We start from the raw sequence: 25,107 nt of genomic DNA on the forward strand, positions 1-25,107 counted from the left end.
AATGATGCATGTGAAATGTGCAATAACTGTGTGTGTGTGTGTGTGTGTGTGTGTGTGTGTGTGTGTGAGTGATAGTTTGAGGATGAGGCCGGTGATCAGTTTCAAGACCAGGTGTCTCATCTGTGCAGTCAGCAGAGTCAAGCATTGGAGCTCATCAGAAGCAAACAGCGCAAAGACCCCCGATTCGCTCACCTTATACAGGTAACATACAGTTGAAGTCATTAAAACTAATTTTTTAATCACTCCACATATTTAATATTGGCAAACTATAGTTTTGACAAGTAATTTAGGACATCTACTTTGTGCATGTCACAAGTAATCTTTCCAATAATTGTTAACAGACAGATTGTTTCACTTTTAATCACAATTCCAGTGGGTCAGAAGTTTAATCTGTCTGTGTGTAACTGTGCCTTTTAAGCAGTTTGGGAAATTCCAGAAAATTATGTCAAGCCTTTTGCAATTGGCAAATTAGCTTCTGACAAGAGGTGTACTGAATTGGATGTGTACCTGTGGATGTATTTCAAGGCCTACCTTCAAATCCAGTGCTTGACATCATGGAAAAATCCAAAGAAATTAGCCAAGACCTCAGAAAAAAAAAATGGTGGACCTCCACAAGTCTGATTCATCATTGGGAGCTCAGGAAGGAGATGCATTCTGTCTCCTTGAAATGAACGTAGTTTGGTGCGAAAAGTGCAAATCAATCCCAGAACAACAGCAAAGGACCTTGTGAAGATGCTGGAGGAAAGAGGTAGACAAGTATCTATATCCACAGTAAATGAGTCCTATATCAACAAAACTGAAAGGCTGCTCAGCAAGGAAGAAGCCACTGCTCCAAAACCACCATAAAAAGACAGACTGCAGTTTGCAAGTGCACATGGGGACAAAGATCTTAATTTTTGGAGAAATGTCCCTTGGTCTGATGAAACAAAAATGTAAATGTTTGGCCATAGTGACCATTGTTATGTTCTGAAGAAAAGTAAAGCTTCTAAGCCGAAGAACACTATCCCAACCATGAAGCATGGAGGTGGCAGCATCATGTTGTGGGGGTGCTAAGCTGCAGTGCACTTCACAAAATAGATGGCATCATGAGGAAGGACAATTATGTGGATATACTGAACCAACATCTGAAGACATCATCAGGAAATTAAAGCTCGGTCGCAAATGGGTCTTCCAAATGGACAATGACCACAAGCATACCTCCAAAGGTGTGGCAAAACAAGAGAAGCGCCATTCACTAACGTGCTGGTGCTGCGGATACTATATATTTACTTATTAAACACAGCCTTTTGTGATTCACAGATCTATCACACGTCTTCAAGTGGCTTTGAATAAAATGCACAAGGCATATGAACTGCTTAATTGAGCTTGACAGTAACTAACATGACTTTCAGTATCGGATTTGTATTCGCGCTTGTCGGACCGATACCCGATCCGTCTAAAAGCTTCAGTATCGGAGCCGATACCGATCCAGGTATCGGATCGGGGCATCCCTGCAACAAAGTCAAGATATTGGAGTGGCCGTCACAAAGCCCTGACCTCCAATCCGATAGAAAATTTGTGGGCAGAATTGAAAAACATGTGCGAGCAAGAAGGCCTACAAACCTGACTCCGTTACACCAGTTCTGTCTGGAGGAATGGGCCAAAATTCCAGCAACTTATTGTGAGAAGCTTGTGGAAGGCTACCCAAAATATTTGACCATATTTAAACAATTTAAAGGCAATGCTACCAAATACTAACCTTTGTAAACTTCTGACCCATTGGGAATGTGATGAAAGAAAGAAATGTGACATTTCACATTTTATTTACATTAGTTATCCTAACTGACCTAAGACTCTAAAACATCTGACTTGTGATGAGTTTCTATTGGAATGTGCCTTCATTGTAGCCATTAGTATATTTATTTACACAGTTTCATGTATGTTGGATGTGTGATCTTTCACAGGAGTGTGAGGCCAGTCCTCACTGTCGCAGACTACAGCTGAAGGATCTGTTGGTGTCTGAGATGCAGAGATTGACTAAATATCCACTGCTGCTGGACAACATCATCAAACACACAGAGGGTGAGTTAAAGCCCTTTCACACTAATTGCAAATTTTCTCAGCATGAACATTTTGAATAGAAACAGTGGATTGCTACATAGCCATTTACACTGGATGCGAACATTCATATGCCAGCAATGCAAGGTTTCTTCTTTATGGTGCGTGTGTAATTTTTTCCCTTCCCCCGATCAGTAAAATATGAGCTTTGGATCACATGTCATGCAGTTACCAAAAATAGAGCAACTGGTGATCAGCGGCATTAAACTCTGAAGTAACTGAAGCTGAAGTGTGCCTTTGTTTACAATCTGTGCCTTTGTATACAAAAATCGTGGTTTCTCAACAAAACTAAGTAATAGGGGTTCTGGGTAGCTCAGCGAGTATTGACGCTGACTACCACCCCTGGAGTTACGAGTGCAAATCCAGGGCGTGCTGAGTGACTCCAGCCTGGTCTCCTAAGGAACCAAATTGTCCCAGTTGTTAGGGAGGATAGAGTCACATGGGATAACCTCCTCTTCCTATAATCTGTGGTTCTCACTCTCGGTGGGGCACGTGGTGAGTTGTGCGTGAATGCCGCGGAGAATATCGTGGGCCCCACATGCTCAACAAGCCACGTGATAAGAAGTGCGGATTGACTGTATCAGACGCGGAGGCAACTGAGATTCGTCCTCTGTCATCCAAATTGAGGCGAGTCACTATGCCACTACGAGGACTTAGTGCATTGGGAATTGGGTATGACAAATTTGGGACAAATGGGGAGAAAATAATAATAATAATAAAAAATTATAGTTATTGGTCTCATTATCATTATCATTAACAGCTCGCTTGCTTGTCTTTTTGTATTGTGATTTCATGGTTGTTTTGCAAACTTGTCAAGTAGTAGTTCTTATGCGTGATAGGCGGAGGATGGACCGGATTAAAGGTTGTCACTTACTGTACCGGAGTAAAATTGACGCTCTGTCAGTGCCACCCATTGTAAAGGTGTGAATATGCTTATGGCGATCATTCACATCGCTTTTAATGTGAATGGACCATTCGTCAGTGATTCTTATTATTGCATTAACTCTGGTAAGAAAAGGCCTTTACTCGTGATGTCTCATTATCACTGATGATATTGTAATTGGTACTGTTTCATTGGGGACTTTTCATACAGGATATATTCTTCCCTTTCAAAACTGCTAAATGTAGTGCTACAGAGTTAACAGACAGCAGGTGTTTACAAGAATTTATCTTCTTTAAACTTGGTGCGGCATCATGACCCATTGCTTTTGGTGATGCTGAAAAAACAGCAAAAAGCATCGCAACATTCAAAGCTGTCAGTATAGCATATGTTAAAGAAAAATTTAACTGATAGGCACGGACAGACAATGGACTGTGTGAGCAAACATTTAGGCAGCATAATAACTGAAATGGAAACTCATAACTGATTTGAGTGATTTGATAAACTCTTTATAGGTGACCGTTAATGATTACTTTCGAGTGCGACACAATCAGTTTACCTTACATGGAGCTCTCAAGAGACTGGTTATTCGAAAAGAGTAACATAAGCATGTTGCTAAGCTAAAAAATTTTTTTTAATGTTAATATTCTTTATTGAGTATGTTTAGTCCTGAAATTTATTGTGATATATAACATAAATGACAATAAATTTAATTGTCATTTTACATATATTGTGGGGGGTGGTTAAAACTTGTAATATTAAAACACCTGAAATCTTTCAACAATCCAAAAAGATACATATATATAAAAATTGAATCAACAAGCTGTTTTAATGATATTCATCTTGTGTTCTGTACTTAACAAGAGCTAAAAACCTTCTCATCTGAAATATGCATCTGTGTGCCACAATTGAAGCCTACTGTCGCACAGACCACTGTAGATTCGCACAAAGGATCTGAAACACACCGGTGCGCCCGAGTCAACCAGTCTTCCACATATATCGATTTATATGTGTGCTGCAGAAATAGGACAGTGGGTCATTTGTGCAGGCCAACTACTCTTCATTCGATATCTCGGCACAGACCACAAAACTCATGCAACACTTTCTACCGAGAACTTTATACTTTCCAAGCGACACTATGAAGCATGTCAGAAATATCAAATGGCTTGACAGCTCCAACAATATAAACAGCACTGCACCAATTAAAAGGATTTCACTATAACTCTTTCTAAAGTTTATCACTGACCGTAACAATAACAGAAAATTGTATTTACTAGTAGTTAGTAGTATTTAATGCTATTAACTCTAGTAAATGTATTTAATAATAGTTTTTAATTGTGGCTATTATTTTTCAACAAATACTACAGTTTATATTTTTTAGACGGAGCCCATATATTGTCTTGCCTGTGGTTATGGCATTACAGATGCCTCTGTTAAACCTCTGGGGTCTAAGGGTGTTTTGGGCCCTGGAGAAATTTTGACATGCCTTGACCTTTTGTGCTTTTTTCAGTTTCTTAAAAACATATGAATGGCTAATGTCTGATAACACTGTATTCAGCATTCATAATATGTGACCAACATGTGTGTACATGTTTGTATTTTTGAGAAAATAACGTTTATGCATGGTTTTTGAAAAAAAAACTACATTTTAAGTCATTGAAATAAGGCCATATAACACATACTAAACATTTGTCCACAAGACTTTTGAGAACTGGATCTTGTAGCCTAGAGTTTTTGCTACAAAATAGTTTTTGCTACAAAATGACGTGAAAACCATCCTGATCACTCATTCATACAAAACTATTTAGTCATTTAACTTTTGTAAGACACTTTTAGTGTTAGAAATGTAATATGCATGGAGGCATGAATTATCATGAATATTGATGTATTTCACACTTGAGGAGACAAAGACCCCTCCCCTGGGCCTATCAATGAGGAATGTGACAGAAAGAGAATTAATGTGAGGAGACTTAATGATCAAAATCAAGTTTTAAGTTAAAAGAAGTAATCTGACTATACATTTTCATTTCATAAAGACTTAATTTTAGACCTACACTACCGTTTAAAAGAAGTCTCTTCTGCTCACCAAGGCTGCATTTATTTGATCCAAAATACAGTAAAAACAGTGATATTGTGAACTCTCTTTACAATTTAAAAGAACAGTTTTCTATTTGAATATATTTTAAAATGCAATTTGTGATCAAAACTGAATTTTCAGCATCATTACTGCAGTCTTCAGTGACACATGATCCTTCAGAAATCATTATAATATGCTGATTTTCTAATATGGGCATATTTACATAATATTTGAAACATTTACACACGAACACATATTTGCAAGCACAAGCTTCGTTGATGATAATGAGGCAGCATAAACACTAGTTAAAATATAATCTAAACATTCATATTATTTTTATATCATCTTACATATCATATTTATATCATACAGCATACAAATTAAATGCCTGCTTTAGCCGAAACAGCATTTAAATGTAACTAAAACTTGCCTATTAGGACATATTTAAAATTTAAATACTCTGAATCCTGGCTGGCAAGCCTGGAAACAGTCCCACTAGTAAAATATGTACGTTTATATAAAAGAGGATGTCAACTAATATGAAATTGTATCCTCAGCTGGATCAAGTCTCTCTTCAAAATGCAAACGTTCATCGGAGTCCCGCTCTTCTTCTGAGGAAAATGTGGACTCTTCCTAACATGTCTATTGTGCCATCTTCCAAACGTGCATAAAAGTGAATGAACTTGATGCTTTTTAAGGCACAGTCGGGGGCGTTTACCATTCGCATTGATCGGCTCAGCACAGTACCGTATGAATAGCGCCCTCTGCCCGTGGGTGTGATCTCATTAGGGATAATTAGCTGAAACCAGGAGAAACTGTACATTGCAGAAGAATATTTGTTTTAAATTTGAATTGTTTTATTTAAAAGTAGACACTTTAAGCTTTCTTTAGACATATGTGTTATGATTGTCTGATAAGTATTTGCGGAGTTTCAGTTCATTTTTTGACGCATTTCAGAAATATGCTCGCTGACACAGAGACTGCTGAAAGCTCACCCTTTGTATTTTCTTTATTTTACAAAAGAACAAGGTTTTGTTGTTATTGTGAGTGTACACAAATAAAAGTAGACCCTTTATAGTCTATACTTTTAACATCTGTTTCTGTAAAAATATTGTACTGAGCAGAGATTCCTCGGCATCCCTAGCCAGTCATTACAGCACCCAGTTTGGGAACCACTTCAGTAGATAGGGCTGGGTTTAATCAAAATAAAAAACATCTCATGTCCACTCCAATCACTCCAATCCTACAAAATAAATCTATTTTTACTTGTCTCTCAGCTTGTCTGGTTAAATAAGCCACTGTTATGTCTAAAATGTCCAAAATAAAATACAGTTTAACAAAAGAAGTATTAAATCAAATCATTCTTTTAAAATGTTCCTGACATTTGATAATGATGTTATACATCACTACAAACCTGAGGTTCTTAGCTTTCAAATGACACAAATATCACATTTGTAGTCCATTCAGTGGTCGAAATATTCTACAAAACATGGGAAGTTTTTTGAAGCTGCGTTGGGGTGTCCCCTGACTTTCTGATCTGTATATTGTGACAGAATGTGATATATATAAAAATTATAGTATTAGCTATTAGTATTAGCTGGCATCTAGATGAACGATTTAAGACTAAAAGTAGAGCGATAAAGTAAACAGAGCCTTTATTATAAAATTTTGAAATTGAACTTAAAAAAGTGGCAATTTGATCCTTAAAGACGAACCTGTTTTAAGTGTTTACCTGACCACACAAGTTGTTGGCTTACGAAGTATAACCGATATAAGGAGATTGTGCATGTTAATGTACTTTAAGGATGGGCTCGAGAACTCGGAGGTGGCAGCAATGATCGATCATAAATACAATGATCGATGGTGATCATGTATGATGTGACTTTAATGGATATTATTGTCATTTGTCACTGCCCTGGGTGCAGAAATGTTTGCGTGACGTAACAATCGCTGCATCTCGATGAAGATTTCCGCATGAGTTTCCAAGTTAGAAGTCTGAAATAAGGTGTCATTCCGATGCACTTTTCCAAATTGAAAGGAGGAAATTTTGACTCAGAGTTTAATGAAACTCTTCATGAATCATCACGGCAACAACAATACGGAGTGTCACTTCTTTCCCTACAGTAGCGAACACTTGGTGAGAGACATACACACACTCACACCAGGAGTATGGCAGTGGACTCACTGCGCTTACTAAGATTACTATGGTAACCTGAAGAAAGAACAGACAGACGCGCGTTGTGCACATTCTTTCATTGAGTTGCGCAGCGAATCTTCACATAATGACAATATATGATGCATTATATTATTATGCAATCTTTTGTACATTTAGTATCAAATTATTTTATAACAGCCTAAAATAATGAATAGACGATACACAGGAACATCAAGACACAATGCAGCAGCCAAAGACATTTGTGAGACATGTTATTATATATACAGTTATGTACAAGTCATTGCCCCGGTGTTCTCGAAGAGTGCTCGAGTAATTAGTCTGAGTACTCGAGTAGACAAAATGACCAAAATGTACATCCCTAATCTACTCATTGTATCTTAGTTGCAAAATTTTTTTGCCTATTGTTTGTAACAACCTTTGCTTTGGGAGCATGACTTTTATGCCTTAAAATGTTGCCTAGGTAGGCAGCTTACTAGGTTTTTGTGTCTGTATTTGCAGTGGGTTCTGCGGACCTGCAGTTGCTGCAGAGAGCTCAGGTCTGCTGCCGCGGGATACTGCAAGCCGTCAACGAAGTGGTAAGGGAGACAGAGCACCGGCATCGCCTCAGCCAATACCAGCGCAGGCTGGACCTGACACCCCTGGAGAGACAGACCAATCTCGTTGCAGCACAGTTTAAGGTTAAAGTCTAGTCTGTGTTCTCTTTGTGTACTTTATATTCTCAATTAATGAGGGCATCATCATTTGTCTTTTTGTCTTTCACATTTTCTCCTTCCCTTTTTGGTCATTCCCTCCCTCAACTGCTACAGAATCTGAATCTCACCACCAAGAGAATGATCCATGAGGGGCCGCTCACGTGGAAAGTCAGCAAAGACAAAGCAATCGGTAAAAAATGACAAAATGAAAAAATATAAAGAAATGTTTAAAGTAGATGGAAATGTCAGAGCGAAAGATGTGTGAGTTGCTTTGGAATATGGGGATTTTTTCTTTGTCAATATTGTGCAGACCAGTAGCTAATATGAAGAAAAAAATATCAAATGACAGTAATCATGATTAATAATCCTGATTAAAATTGATGAAAATAATCATGATTATCACTTTAAACCATTATCGTGCAGCCCAACATTTACACAAATTTGTGAAGTGCTGTTTATGTAATCAGAAGTTTATACGAAAATGCTTAAGAAAGAATTTTACATGAACAGGCAAAAATCCATGTGTTCATCAGGTTTTGCATAAGCCAATTGTAAAGGTGCATTCAGTAACTTTTGTGTTTGTGTCATCTTGGACCTACAGTGACAATGCAGATGCAGCATCATTCAAAATCATTCGTTTTTAGCTATAGATGACATTGTAGAAATTCACTATACACAGTCAGCCATGATTAATCCAAGAGTGAAAGTGTCCAATAGTAGGGTAGTTACTAAGATTAAGTGAGTAGTATTGGGCTAGTCATGTGATTCTAACAAGGCAGACCTAATGAGCTTTTAAAATATGAGCAATATTGACAAGAAAACGAGAAAAGCACTCGCTGTTCTTGGATAGATAAATATTTAGTAGCTTTAATTTTATTACTGGAAGTTGGTTTATGACATAATTGTTATTAATGTTTAATGTAATTGTGTTGCATTTCATGTTTGTGTAATATATTAGTTGTTTTTGGTCATCTAAGCATCTGCAACCTTTCGAATTCAACAGACTTTTATAAGGTTACTGATATGACTGGAGTCTTTCTGCTCATGATATTTATAGTAGTAGTAATATTTATAGTAGCTCTGGTATTTTAGTGAAACTATATTTAGTGTGTGTGTGTGTGTGTGTGTGTGTGCGCTGTCTTGTTCAGGCTACATGGCGTAACTCTTAATTTGACGCTTGCTTTGTTTATTTGTGTGTTTAAATGTCTCAGAGATCCAGGCACTCTTGCTCTCAGATCTGTTAGTGCTGCTTCAAAGGGGTCCAGATGACCGGCTCATCCTGCGGTGTCCATCACGAGTCGGAGGTGGGGCTACAGACCTCAATGCTCCTTTCTGTCCTGTCGTCCGTCTCGACTCGTTGCTCATTCGATCAGTCGCTACAGGTTAGTGTTTAAAAGTCATGTGTTTCTACCTTCTGATAGAGAAAACTTCCTAGCCTGCGTTTAGGTGCTGCGTAATACCGTTTCAGCCCTATACAGAAAATAAAGTGATAAATGTGAGTTTATCAAATGTTGCAACATGCAGTATTACCTTTGAAAATGAGCATAAATTATAAAAGGGTGATCGGGAGTGAATCATTGTCAATTACAAACTTGACTGTAACGAAGACCTTAGATTGCAATGTTTACTGCTGCTCACTATAACTGGTTCAACAGTTAATGAGTTAAAGCTTAGGCAAAAATTCTAATTCAAATGCTAAAATGTGCATTTAAATTTTGGATATGCGCCAAGCTCTGACTTGGACTACAGGCCGTTCTGACCGATCACATTCTCGGGCTAAAACAGATGCAGCACAATGAATAATCCAGAACGAGGGTGTTTAGAGATTCATTTAAAAGTTGAATTACCTTTTAAACTGATACAGTGTCTAATAAAACACAGTGTTTCAACATGAAGTGCTGAAAAAACAGTGGTCTAAGACATCACTCTAGCTTACATGTTCTTTGGCAGTTGTGTCTTGCTCTCTAATCAGCATTTCGCTGTATAAACATTAGGTACATACATACAACTGTACGTATTGAAAAAGACTTCAGTACCTCCAGAATTATGAAGCTCGAGTCTGTGGTACAGCATTATGGGCTACTGTGAAAACCCAAAGGTTACATAGAAATGTCTGTTAAAGCGTTTCTTTTCTCGATTTATTTTATACTTAAGATTTGAGAATATGAACAATCTAAATCTTTTGATTTTATTATTTGATGCATTTGTTATCTGTTAGCGCATAATTGTTATTGTTGTTAACAGCCAAATGTTCTTTGCAATAAACAATAGTTATAACACAATGCTGTTTAGTTTATTTTGAAGGAAATCAGAGTGTATAAAAGAAGCTATTCTGATAAGCTGGAAAACAAGTTTTCAGCTAACAACCCTGCATCAGTGTGGAGCGGCCTGAAATATATTACTAACTTCAGGAGAACATCCCCCAACACTGTAGGGAGCCAACAACTGGCTGATGACTTGAATGTGTTATTCTGTAGACACAAACATGAACACCTCCTGCAACCCCCCTCCTGCAACTCAACCTGCACTTAAGATCTGTGAAGAGGAGGTGAGCCATGTCTTCCAGAAACAAAAGACATGGTAAGCACAGGGCCCAGATGGTGGTTTCACCCACTTGTCTATAATCCTGTGCTGACCAGCTGGCCCCCATCTTCACATAGATCTTCAATAGATCATTGGAGCAGTGTGAAGTTCCCTGCTGTGTCAAATGCTCCACAATCATTCCTGTCCCAAAGAAACTCAATGACTATAGACCTGTCGCTCTGACTTCTGTGGTCATGAAGTAATTTGAGAGACTGGTCTTGGCCCACCTGAAAGACATCACTGGACTCTTTCTAGATCCCCTTCAATTTGGCTATCGAACAAACAGGTCTGTGGATGATGCAGTCAACATGGAATTGCATCATATTCTGCAACATCTGGACAGACCAGGGACATATGCAAGGATCCTTTTTGTGTACTTCAGTTCGGCTTTCAACACCATCATCCCAGCTATTCTCGGGACTAAATTATACCAACACTTGTTTCCCACATCTATCTATCTGTCAGTGGATCACCAGCTTTCTGACGGACAGACAGCAGCTAGTGAGACTGGGGGAATTCACTTCCAGCGCACCTGTATGATCAGCACTGGTGCCCCCCCAGGGATATGTGCTCTCCCCACTACTCTTCTCCCTGTACACAAATGAGTGCACTGCCAAGGACCCCTCTGTCAAGCTCCTGAAGTTTGCAGAGGACACTAATGTCGTCTGCCTCATCCAAGATGACAATGAGTCTGTATACAGAAGGGAGGTTGAACGGCTGGCTCGATGGTGCAGTCAAAACAACCTGGTGCTGAACATGCTCAAAGCATTGGAGATGATAGTAAACTTTAGGAGGAACACCCAAACATTGACCCCACTCACCATTCTAAACAGCACTGTGGCAGCAGTGGAGTCATTCAGGTTCCTGGGCAATACCATCTCACAGGACCTGAAGTGGGACACCCACATTGACTCCATTGTGAAAAAGGCCCAGCAGAGGTTGTACCTCCTTCACCAGCTGAGAAAGTTCAACCTACCACACGTGCTACTGATACTGTTCTACTCTGCAGTAATTGAGTCTGTCCTCTGCAGTTCATTAACTGTCTGGTTTGGTTCAGCTACGAAATCGGTCATCAGAAGACTACAAAGGACAGTTCGGACTGCTGAGAGGATTATTATATATTTGTTAGTTTGTACACATACACACACACACACACACACACACACTGGTGGCCAAAAGTTTGTAATAATGTACAGATTTTGGAAATTGGTACTTTAATTCACCAAAACGGCATTCAGATGATCACAAAGTTTTGTTAGGACATAACTGTAAAAATGTAAAAAACAGCACCATCACTATTTGAAAAAGTTATTTTTTATCAAATCTAGACAGGCCCCTTTTCCAGCAGCCATCTCACTCCAACACCTTATCCTTGAATAATTATTCTAAATTGCTAATTTGGTACAAGAAAATCACTTGCCATTTATATCAAACACACATTGTCATCATGTTTGTTTTTGAGTTGCCACAGTATGCAATAGACTGGCATTATTAAGGTCAATATTAGGTCAAAAATAGCCACTTATGAAACAGAAAAAGAAAAAGAAAAGGTTGGAGTGCGTAAAGAAACACAGACTTTGATCAACAGATAATTGGAAAAGAGTGTTAACCCCATTGAGCTTTTGTGGGATCAGCTAGACTGTAAGGTGTGTGAGAAGTGCCCAACAAGACAGCCGTGTCTATGGCAAGTGCTACAGGAAGTGTGGGGTGAGATGTCACCTGAGTATCTGGACAAGCTCACAGCTAGAATGCCAAGGATCTGCAAAGCTGTCATTGCTGCACATGTTGGATTTTTTGATGAGTTGTTTTAAAAAGTTCTGAAAAAAACAAACAAATTCAATCTGTAATAGTAATTTTTCACATTATTAATGTCCTGACTATACATTGTGATCAGTTGAATGGCACTTTGGTGAATAAAAGTACCAATTTCTTTCCATAAGAGCAAAATCTGTACATTATTCCAAACTTTTGGCCACCAGTGTGTATAGACAGCACCTTGCAAAAGTATTCAGACCCCTGACCAATTCTCTCATATTACCGAATTACAAATGGTACACTGAAATTTCATTCTGATTGATATATTATTTTAAAACACTGAAACTCAAAATCAATTATTTTAAGGTGACAGTTTTTTTGTTGGGAATTATTTTTATGAAAAAAACAAAACGTAAATATCTTGCTTGCATAACCCCCACACTTTAATATTTGGTCAAACCACCTTTTGCTGCAATAACTGCTTTAAAGTCTTTTGGGCAATATATGTATCTGATTTGCGCACACAGTGATGAAGTGATATTGGCCCAATCTTCTTAGCAGATTTTCTCCAGGTTGTTCAGGTTGGTTGGGTGACGCTTGTGGACTGCAATTCTCAAATAGTGCCACAGATTCTCAATAGGATTGAGATCAGGACTTTGACTGGGCCACTGTAGGACATTTATCTTTTTGTTCTTGAGCCACTGCAATGTTACTTTGGCCTTGTACTTGGGATCATTGTCATGCTGAAAGGTGAATTTCCTCCCAAGCTTCAGTGTTTTAGCAGACGAAAGCAGGTACTCTTTCATTTTCATTTACATTTACATTTATGCATTTGGCAGACGCTTTTATCCAAAGCGACTTACAGTGCACTTATTACAGGGACAATCCCCCCGGAGCAACTTGGATTAAGTGTCTTGCTCAAGGACACAATGGTGGTGGCTGTGGGGATCGAACCAGCGACCTTCTGATTACCAGTTATGTGCTTTAGTCCACTACGCCACCACCACTCTTTCAGTATTTCCCTATATTTTGTTCCATCCATTCTTCCTTCAATTCTAACAAGATGCCCTGTCCCTGCTGATGAGAAGCATGATGCTGCTAAAACCATATTTCACTAAGTATGGTGTGTCTTGAGGCATAGGAAGTGTTAGGTTTTCACCACAAATAGCGCTTTGAGTTTTGGCCAAAAAGCTCCATCTTGGTCTAATCTGACCACAAAACCTTCTCCCACATTGCAGCTGGGTCACTCACATGATTTCTGGCAAACTCTAGACGTGCTTTCAGATGGTACTTTTTGAGTAACAGCTTCTTTCTTGCCACCCTCCTATAAGGGCCTGCGTTATGCAGTTCTCTTGATATGGTTGACTGGTGCACCGTTACTCCACTCACAGCTATTGAACTCTGTAGCTCTTTCAAAATGATTGTTGGCCTCTCTGTGGCTTCTCTCACAAGTCTACTTTTTGTTAGAGCACTGAGGTTTAATGAAGGCCTAGGGGACGGCCTTTTCTTGGCAGTGCCTGGGTGGTGTGGTGCAGCTTCCACTTCCTGATTATTTATCAAACTGTGCTCACTGGGATATCCAAACATTTGGATATTATTCTGTACCCTTTCTCTAATCTATGCATTTGTATTACTTTATCTATAACTTCTGTGGAATGCTCTTTGGTTTTCATTTTCCTTCAGATTCACAGCCTGACCAATGATCCTTCAACATTGGGGTTTTTATCCAGAAAATGCGATAGCAACTTTAATGATTCACAGGTGGATGCCAATGGTAAAGTAATTGTGTCCTCATTATGACAATTTCTTACATCAGTTTAACCTGTCAGCTTCCACAGCACAGTGGTTGAATACTTATACAAGCAAGATCTTTCCGTTTTTCTTTTTTTTTTTTTTCATTTTATTTTTTATTTCCCAACATAAAACCAATGTCACCTAACAATAATTGATTTTGAGTTCCAATTCACCATTTGTAATTCAGTAATATGAGATAATTCGTCAGGGGTCTGAATACCTTTGAAAGGCACTGTATATATAGTACTGTGCAAAAGTCTTAGGCACATAAGATGTATCACAAAAGCATTTGTCATAAGATGAGTATTTATATTTTCAACTTTAGTGTGTCAATAGGAAATATAAATGTTAGACTCCCAAACATTACTTTTGCAAATTGAAAATATTAGAATAGAAGAACAGGGAGCCCTGCAACAGATGTCATGGCCGCCACAAAGCCCCCCACTGAACATCATGTTAGTCTGAGATTACATATAGAGACAGAAGGAATTGAGACAGCCTAAATAGATGGCGAATTCGCCACATTTCTTCTAAGAAGCTTGGAACATCCTATCTGCCAACAACCAAGAAAAACTGTGTCTAGGTGTACCTTGGATAATTGGTGCTGTTTTAAAGACAAAGGTCGTCACTAAATATAGTTCATACCTTGTATGACTAAGTGATAAATGCAAACTATTTATTTCATTATTTTTCAAGATATCCTCACTATGCAACATTTTTTCACAAGTGCCTAAAACTTTTGCACAATAGTGGGTGTGTAAATATATTTCTTATTGTTTATTTCTCTATATACTTATATTTTCTAGTCCTTTTTTATTTTTATTCTATTGTTTTTTTTTTATTATTATTATTAGTATTATAAATATCTCTGCTTGTTTTATTGTTTGTGCACTGGAAGCTGCTGTCACCAAGTCAAATTCCTTGTATGTGTAAGTATACTTGGCAATAAAGCTCATTCTGATTCATTACGCCCTCTTGTGGACATAAGAGACGACAACGGTTTAAATATATGGATATCTTGCTGCTAACGTTTCACCTACCAGAAATGTCTTTGAAATTAGAATTTAGTTAAAAAAATATATATATTATTTAAATATATTATTATTATTTCAGCCCTGTTGACAGCCCTAGTACAATTCATTTAGTTTGTCAGGTTACATTTTGCCAACATTCTTATATTGTTCCAAAACTTGACTTCTGTGAAACGCAAAAGGAGATGTTTGGCAGAATGTTAGTTACCTTTAGCCACCATTCACTTTATTATCTGTGATTGCATCTGTTTTAGCCCAAGAATGCGATCGGTCAGAACGGCCCGTAAGTCATCGTCAGTGCTTGGCACTTATCCAAAATTTTAATGCACATTTCAGTCATTAAAGCAAAAGGAAGCTCTACGAAGTATTAAATCAAGGGGTATGATCACTTTTTAAACCCTTTTATTCTATTTTTTCATCCTTTTATACATTTTTGAAATGGTTGCCTTTTTGCCTTTTTTTCACTACTTGAATGTTGTAAGGCAAAAACAAAATTCAAATAAAGCGGGGAATCTTTTTTTTTTTTTTTTTTTAAATGGGTGTTGATTTCAGGCTATTCCAAAGGGGTACGATTATTTTTTGCAGATAAATATTATCATTAATACATTTTATAAATTGAATGTACCCTGACCTGGCTTTGTCACATTTGTCTTAATCTTTTAAACCATTCAGTAAAAATCTGCCTTCATAATATACTGTAGTTTCCTTAATAGATGTGTGTGGTTTGATTATGTTCGTTTGTTTTACCCAAAAGGTAAGGCAAAAAATATTAAGATCATCATTCTAGATATCTGTTAGAGAAAACACATTTGTGTAATTGATCTTTTGACTCCAAGTGTTATCATTACTGAGATATAGCCTTTGTGATAACTTCTGTATGTGATGACTATCTACTGAACACTGACAGAAGATCTGAAAAAACTTACACATTACCTGCTGTTTTACTTCCACAGACAGTAAAGCGCTTTATGTGATCAGTACATCAGAGAGTCAGATCTATGAGCTGGTGGCCGGGACATCCTCGGAGAAGAACACGTGAGTCATTCTCAGCTGATCCCTTATTGGCTGCATAAGTTTGAATGAGAGCGAGTGCAGCCTATCAGTAAATATTATCCACAAAACATACTCTATGGAAGTACATGGACAATTTTACATGGTTTTGCATTTTGAAACGTGTCTGAACATAATTCATGAGTTTTCCATTTTTAGCGTTACTGCAAGGTCAGTTTCACACTCTTTCAGGTCAACATTCAGGTCATGGCAGAGTAACAGTTTGATGAGAATTTTGCTGAACAAGTTGGTTAAAGTGATTTTAACTGTCAACAAGTTTCTAGCTAGCGACCTGAATAAAAATACATCCTGTTTAAAGCTGCACCCCAGAAGATTTTGTTTGTTCAAATGAACAAATGTCCATTATTGAGCGAGTACTTAAGAAGTCATTGTTCAAAACCACACCCTTGCCTTACGCTGATTCATTACGGTAAGCCTACCTTAATGATTTATATTTTGAGCTGTCAGGTCGGATTTGGCACCAAATCGCAGGCTTACATCATTCATCGTTGCGTTGTTTACGTCATGTTTGTAAGCACAGAAATGAAAGGCTGGTTACTGTTTCGCATGAGTGATGGCTGTTGAAGCTACAGCTGTTCAGTCAGTCCCAGTTTAGGACAGCAGTGGCAAGACATTAGTCTCCAGATGTATGTTTTATTGTTAACTGTGTGGATAAGTGGTTTACTTGCTGTAGTGCTTGAGTATGTTTTCTTTTTTTTCATCCATTTGACCAAAGTAAATTGTCACATTCTTATCCAATTACGATATATTATATTTATATTGCTTTATATTGCCATAAAATACATTAAGGGATAGTTCATGTGTATGACTTTTTCATCAGCAGAACACAAATGAAGATTTTTAGAAGAATTTCTCAGCTCCACTTAAACTTTCACTTTTACATTCTTCTTGTTGTTTTATTGATTCACATTCTTCATTCATACACCCCCTACTGGGCAAGGTGAAGACTTTATTTATCTGTCTCATCCACACCTATCATACCTTCTGAAAATATGGATTTAAACACTGGAGTTGTATGGATTACTTTTATACTGCCTTTATGTGCTTTCTGGAGTGTCAAAACTTTGGCACCCATTCACTTGCATTGTATGGACATACAGAGTGGAAATATTGTACTAAAATCTTAATTTGTGTTCTGCAGAAGAAAGAAAGTCTTACACATTTGGAATGGAATGAGGGTGAGTAAATAAAGAGAGATTTTTTGGGGTGAACTATTCCTTTAGTTCTCCACAAACTAGATGACCATGCCAGAAGGATATTGATCAGAGAAGCTATCAAGAGGCCAATGACAACTTCAAAGGATTTACATGCCATTATGGCTGAGATTGCTTGGTCTGTGTATGTGACAACAATATCCCTAGTCCTTTTCTGAAAAGGTGCCATGCAAAGTCTGGTTTGCACTTTGCGGAAAAACATTTGGAGGTGGCAAAAAACTTGATGCCAAGTGGCAAAAGATGTTATGGTCAGATGAGACAAAAATTTTACTTTTTGGACATTAGTTCTACATAAAATTGTTTAAGCACAAATGGAACACAGCCTAAAGAAATGTGAAGGAGCTAAATCATTCACTCATTCATTCGCTCTAGTTATATTGAATGCCACATAGTGCACGATATACTGTAGGGAATAGGGAGTGGTTTCAGACTGTCCTAAATGGAAGTGCCATTTAAAAGCTAAATGCTGGTTGATTAAAGTTACCTGTGATTGATCCGTGACACATGGGAGCCACAAAAAGTTAAAACATTCTTGTGAACACAAGCTGAGCCACCTCTGTTCTACCTCCTCATTTAACATTTATTGGCAACTTGAAGGTACAACACACCTTGTAAATCTGCCTTAATATGCTACTTATAGATAGTTTTTCATTTGATTAAATTTCATTTAAACATGGGCCTTATCTGTCTGTACATGACATATTTAATTTGTAATTATTTGTGCAATAAATTCTAACGTTACATTTATATGCAATTCCAACTCTTATTCCACGGTTCACATACTGTCTGTGTGTGTTTGTATCAAGTCATTGTTACATTATGATATCCTTTAATTATATCAGATCTATAATGCATGTAAAATTATTAGAATTTTTCTGGTTATATATAGAGCCGCACATAAGCCAAACCTCTCTGGTCCTAAATGCATCTGTGACTCTTGAGCTCAAATTGGTACATGTCTGTGCTGTCTAAATTAGAAAGTTCCATAAAAACTGTAAATATTTTTTCGAATTCTTTACACTTTTGAAAATAATTATGAATCGTTCTTAAAGAATCAAATCGTGTACAAATTTCAGATTTTACCTTGTATCATACGTTTTAGTTAAACAATTGTAATCAAATCGTTGTCAGTCCAAATATTTACTCCCCTTGTAGCTAAATATTTTTTTAAAACACAGGATTTTTCCTGCATTCAAAAACTTTCAACAGCCGCTCAAGCTAATTTTATGATATTCATCTAGTGTCCAACATTTTAGACGCACTAAATATGATTCTCATCTGATCCGCTTTGCTCTGCTATACACGATCTCTGGAGCATGCTCGCATCAGTCGAGTGTCCTCCGATATCCGTGCTCCAAATATAGGATAGCGCAGAGCAGATGACTTAAGGAATATAAACCTGGCCTCCCTCTGTATCGTGGCGCAGACCACAACACTGATACGAACCATGTGAATTCTACTGAGAATTTAGTTTACAGCGCTATGTAGAAAGTCAAACCTATGAAATCGTAGACAGCCACGACATTCTAAACAGCATTGATGAAGATCCGACCTATGCTTATAAGGGCAAGTACATAAAGGGCTTTAAAGTCTGGACCTCCAAGACTTGTGGAAAAATTATGCCAAAGGTTTTCCTTTGCAATATATGTTCAGATTTTTTTTGTATTAAATAAAATAGCCTTGTTTGCCTTCAGATGTTCCTAAAGTTTATGCTATTAAGGAATAATGTTCTATATTAAATAACTGCAATTATGTAATAAACCAACTTTGAGTATGTGGAAGATTGTCCACATCAGCCTTCACTGAAGACCATATTTGCCCCTGGAAACTCCATGAAAGAGTAGCTTGACTGTAGTTTATTGACATTGTTATGCATAGCTTGAACCTTGGAAGCTACAGTTTCAAAGTAGGTACAACAGGAGCTCTTGCTGACAATGCCTTGGTTGAACATTCGAATTGGCTTAGTTATGTAGAGTATGTTTCTGGCCTAAGAGGGTGATGACTTATACAGTGCATCAGGAAATTATTCATAGCGTTTCACTTTTTCCACATTTTGTTATGTTACAGCCTTATTCCAAAATTGATTAAATTCATTAGTTTCCTCAAAATTTTACTAACAATACCCCATAATGACAACTTGAAAGAAGTTTGTTTGAAATCTTTGCAAATTTATTAAACATAAAAAATGAAAAAAATCACATGTACTTAAGTATTCACAGCCTTTGCCATGACACTCAAAATTTAGCTCAGGTGCATCCTGTTTCCACTGATCATCCTTGATGTTTCTACAACTTGATTGGAGTTCACCTGTGGAAAATTCAGTTGATTTGACATGATTTGGAAAGGCACACACCTGTCTATATAAGGTCCCACAGTTAACAGTGCATGTCAGAGCACAAACCAAGCCATGAAGTCCAAGGAATTGTCTGTAGACCTCCGAGACTGGATTGTTTCGAGGCACAGATCTAGGGAAGGGTGCAGAAAAATGTCTGCAGCATTGGAGGTCCCGATGAGCACAGTGGCCTCCATCATCCATAAATAGAAGTTGATTGGATCCACCAGGACTCTTCCTAGAGCTGGCCGCCTGGCCAAACTGAGAGATCGGGGGAGAAGGGCCTTAGTCAGGGAGGTGACCAAGAACTCGATGGTCACTCTGACTGAGCTCCTTCCAGGAGAACCTTCAAGAAGAACAACCATCTCTGCAGCACTCCACCAATCAGGCCTGTATGGTAGAGTGGCCAGACGGAAGCCACTCCTCAGTAAAAGGCACATAACATCCCATCTGGAGTTTGCCAAAAGGCACCTGAAGGACTCTCAGACCATGAGAAACAAAATTCTCTGGTCTGATGAAACAAAGATTGAACTCTTTGGCCTGAATGGCAAGCGTCATGGAGGAAACCAGGCACCGCTCATCACCTGGCCAATACCATCCCTACAGTGAAGCATGGTGGTGGCAGCATCATGCTGTGGGGATGTTTTTCAGCGGCAGGAACTGGGAGACTAGTGAGGATTGAGGGAAAGATGAATGCAGCAATGTACAGAGACAGCCTTGATGAAAACCTGCTTCAGAGTGCTCTGGACCTCAGACTGGGGCGAAGGTTCATCTTCCAACAGGACAACGACCCTAAGCACATAGCCAAGATAACAAAGGAGTGGCTACGGGACAACTCTGTGAATGTCCTTGAGTGGCCCAGCCAGAGCCCAGACTTGAACCCAATTGAACATCTCTGGAGAGATCTGAAAATGGCTGTGCACCGATGCTCCCCATCCAACCTGATGGAGCTTGAGAGGTCCTGCAAAAAAGAATGGGAGAAACTGCCCAGAAATAGGTGTGCCAAACTTGTAGCATTATACTCAATATAACTTGAGGCTGTAATTGGTGCCAAAGGTGCTTCAACAAAGTATTGAGCAAAGGCTGTGAATACTTATGTACACATGATTTATTTTTATTTTATTTATTTTTTAAATTTTTTATTAGATTTCAAACAAACTTCTTTCATGTTGTCATTATGGGGTATTGTTTGTAGAATGTTTAGGAAAATAATTCATTTAATCCATTTTGGAATAAGGCTATAACAACAAAATGTGGAAAAAGTGAAGCGCAATGAATACTTTCTGGATGCACTGTACACAAATGGAAAAAGTACCTTTTTTAAATCTTAAGATGAAAAGCAAAGAATTATTCAAATTGTTTTACAGCTATGCTTTCTCAAACTTTGTTATATTACTCTTGTGCAGTTGGAAAGACCTGCTTGAAAAGACAATCGCTTTAGCCACTCAAGGGGCAGGCGAAGTCAAACAAGGATCGCTAGCGCCGTAAGTCAGCACATGATTTGGACTTATTTTCTTGTTGAAAACCGTAAATATGTTATTACATATATTTTCGCTCTCTTTTAGGTCATCAGGTGGGAGTTCATCTGCCAATCAATTACGTAAGACTGCTTGTGTGATTTATGTCTCTTATTTGTGGGCCAGGGTGTCATATGAAATTAAAATGAACCCCATTTACTTTCTTAACAAATGTCTTTGGTCTTACTCATGAGAGTTATTCTCTATTCTCTTATAGAGATCTTTCATCAAAATGAAATAAAATTATCCGCCTCTTTTAAATTACTTTCTGCTGATGTTACTGAGGCAGCATGGGCAGGGAAAAGTAAAACTAACTAACCATTTTTAAAACCATTTAACATGTAATGATCCAGTGAAATCACAATGAAATCAAGTCCCTCCCAACACATAATTCCATGCAGAATATTCTGTTTCACTCAAACACATCACATTATGTAAGCTAAATGTGTCATAAATATTGTTTAATGTTGCTTTAATATTAAAAGAATCCAAACATTTTCCAAACTCTTCGATAGATATATCACTGTCAGAGGAGTCTGTGTCTCTGGAGAAGGACTCGGCTGATGATGATGAGGATGAATGTGCTCTCACACCTACCACACCAACAGACGAGTCAGAAGTATGTAATGATGAGGACAAGGATGTCTACCTAGAAGCAAAAGCTGGTGTTGCAGAAGCTGCTCTTCAAGATGGTAAGGGATTGCTTGTGTTCAGTGTGTTTATGCTTGGTCTCACAGAACTAGAGACCAGCAGCCGTTTCCACGATTGGTTGTATAGACACTGAAGAAAATGTGTGTAGACATTCATTCAATTTCTGTCTGCCCACAAGTATAAGAACAGATTATTTTACAGGCTAAAAAACAAAGCAGAATATGCACATCTACTTGTATGCACACTGTAAAAATAATAATAATTCTGTGAAAATATACTGGGGGTAAACCTGAAAGCTGTAGTTGCCAGAAATTCATTGTAAAAATACAGTGACCATGATTTAGACATTATGGGATGTAATTTTGGTGCCTGTATATTTTGTTGTTTACAACTGTATACATCAGGGGTATCCAGATTTGTTGTTCTATTGGGTGCCAAATCCTGAAAAAAATTAGGAGTCATGGGCCACATAGCTGTAGTAATTCAAAAATAGTGCTATATTATATTAGATATCCACCATTACTTCATCTTAATATTGTACAAGTAATGTGTGAGTGTTAATCACACTTTGTGCTCTGGTTGGCTTAAAAATTACGAGTTAAGGGATATTTCACTCGCCAAGACATCATCTTTTTGACGTCTAATTAGTGTCAATGCAACAAACATGCAGAGAAGTGCTGCTCAACAGTGTTGCAGATTACTTTTTTCTCTTATAAAGTAATGCAAGAAATTACTTTACTGCATTTTTGATGCAGTTACAGTTTCTTTTTTGTTACTTGTGCTACAAATATGAATTTATTTTGATTTAAAAGGATACTCTTATAGGGCTGTGCCGATACAATTAATATACACACACACCAACCACTATATTAGGTATACTTGTTCATGCGATTATCTAATTAGCAAGTCGTGTGGCTGCAGTGCATAAAATTGTGCAGTTATGGGTCAGGACCTACAGTTAATGTTCTCATCAACCATCAGAATGGGGAAAAATGTGATCCCAGTTATTCTGACCGTGGCATGATTTTTTATGCCAGTTAGGCTGGTTTGAGTTTTTCTGAAACTGCTGATCTCCTGGGATTTTGACACACAAAATTTTCTAGAATTTATTCAGAATGGTGCCAAAAACAACCAAAAAACATCTAGGGCGCTGCAGTTCTGTGGAGAGAACGGAGGTCAATGAGAATGATCAGACTGGTTCATGCTGACAGAAAGGCTACGGTAACTCTGATAACCACTGTACAATTGTAGTGAGCATAATAGCATCTCAGAATGCATAACACGCAGAACCTTGAGACAAATAGGCTAAAACAGCAGAAGACCATGTCGGGTTCCACTTCTGTCAGCCAAGAACAGAAAAGCTGCAGTAGGCCTGAAATGAAATGATGAAATACAGATTCATCAGACCAGGCTATGTTTTTCCAGTCTTTAACTGTCCAACTTTTGTGAGCCTGTGGTCACTGCAGCCTCCGCTTTCGGTTTGCGGCTGACCCTATACCAGTCCTAGAACAAATTATATTCTTTTACGTGTCGCTTCATCCATTGAAATCTTGAGTTTTCCAATTGATTGTTGAACTCAGGCAGTGGATGAAGCTGGTGGCTACAGCGAAGAGTAAGTATTAGCAAAGACGACGTACTGTGCTATTTGGCCAAGGCTGTAACCACAGTAGACATTAGAGGGGACGTGTCCAACCACTGATCTAGGCTGTAAAATATAAACAATATTGCAATAACTACGTATCTTAATGAATTTCTCAATTTTAATACATACATTTCTCAGTTTTTGCCATATTGTATATTTCAGGATATTAGGTGATTTTTGAGCACTTCACAATATGTGAAGTCCACATAGCCTGTTATTTATAGAATAATATGTTAGTTGAATGTACTGTGTGAACATCAATAGAACAGTGTATATTTTAAAACCAAAAATTATTACATTGAATCTTTATCATATTTAGAGCCTTTATTCAAAAAGTGATTGCATTCAGCACCTTACCTATTTTAAGGACCACAACATTTGTAACCTCAACACCTACGACCACTAGTCCACCAGCTTTTGCAAATAAAATGTACTGCATTCACAAGTGGAGAACTATTTGGCTGCACCAGGGCGAGTAACATCTGACACCCAAACTTAAGAACATATATTGTAACCTACCATCAGAATAAAAACTTAATAATGCATCTAACCTCATTTGTAATATACGTTGAAACTTTTATATACATTTTTGCACTTAAGTGCTGTTTTGTCATTCTCAGAAATAGAATGAAGCCACATGGGTATACTTACCACATAAAGACGGTTTAAGTAAAGTTTTATGCTTGTTTTTATCTTGTGAAAATGACGGACCGCATTTTCAATTATCTGTCAATGGTTTTTAAATTCTGTAAAATTACGGATGTCCTAAAACATGGTGCTCATGCGCAAGACGCTAAAGTCCCAGGTATACTTTGTTTTTCTGTATTTCATATCATATCATGTCTGGTTGACCACATTGCTTTTTCAAATTAACTTTATTGACTGTGAGCGAAAATGAATGCGTTCAACGCATACACACTACAACTGCTTTGTGATTCTCTTTTAGTACGCTAAAAAACAGTATGATAACAGTAAGTTAAGCAGTCCAATTAATGTCTGCGAATGGGTTCCAGCTCATAGCAACTTAAAATATAATCTGTATGCATAATACACAATAATAAAATTTAGCAAAATCGACTGAAATATTTTTGCATGATTTAATACAAATTATTTCATAAAAAGTCATACGCATATTTCCAATCACGTTATTTGTTATGAAAGAAACTTTCGCCCCCTAATTTAAATCCTTGGTACACGCATACTCATAGTATGAGCAGCTCACTCATCGATACTTTGAACATGTCCGAGAAATACGTTTTTATGTTCAGTGTACTGTTGACAAGAACTATTGTGACCAGATCATCAATATACATTGATAAAATTCGAATTCAACTAAATAATGAACATATTTCCAGTACACTACATTCCTGTATCCGTGAGTCATTCAATACCTTATCTCACTGTGGTGGCTCACAGCCGGTGTGTTACCACACCTCTTTTGGTAAGTAAAGCCAATATCTGTATTATTTTAGAGGTTTGCACTGCTTTGGCTGCCCTTTAACATATGTATGGCACAAGGGTGCATTCCATTGAGAAGTGATTAGCCCAATGCCCTATTCCCCTCATAGGCTTTACCTTCCACTGTCGGTGGACTG

The 25,107-nt window shown here is 37.8% G+C and overlaps 1 protein-coding gene across 5 annotated transcripts in view; it reads left to right on the top strand.

The window, feature by feature from the left end:
* The window catches only part of arhgef11 (Rho guanine nucleotide exchange factor (GEF) 11), a 106,622-nt gene that overhangs the window by 61,820 nt on the left and 19,695 nt on the right, over nt 1-25,107 (top strand). For all 5 annotated transcript variants that reach the window (XR_007972375.1, XM_052147479.1, XM_052147491.1 and 2 more), the window contains 9 exons: nt 76-201; nt 1,944-2,061; nt 7,729-7,907; nt 8,037-8,112; nt 9,134-9,304; nt 16,039-16,120; nt 21,109-21,186; nt 21,268-21,302; nt 21,735-21,911. Coding sequence is in view for 4 of the 5 variants with exons in the window: in XM_052147479.1 (XP_052003439.1) it covers nt 76-201; nt 1,944-2,061; nt 7,729-7,907; nt 8,037-8,112; nt 9,134-9,304; nt 16,039-16,120; nt 21,109-21,186; nt 21,268-21,302; nt 21,735-21,911 (1,042 nt within the window). In the remaining variant the exon portion in view is untranslated. The remainder of the gene's footprint in view (nt 1-75; nt 202-1,943; nt 2,062-7,728; nt 7,908-8,036; nt 8,113-9,133; nt 9,305-16,038; nt 16,121-21,108; nt 21,187-21,267; nt 21,303-21,734; nt 21,912-25,107) is intronic.

The sequence above is a fragment of the Xyrauchen texanus genome, chromosome 2, assembly GCF_025860055.1.
Source record: "Xyrauchen texanus isolate HMW12.3.18 chromosome 2, RBS_HiC_50CHRs, whole genome shotgun sequence".
NCBI lineage: Eukaryota > Metazoa > Chordata > Actinopteri > Cypriniformes > Catostomidae > Xyrauchen > Xyrauchen texanus.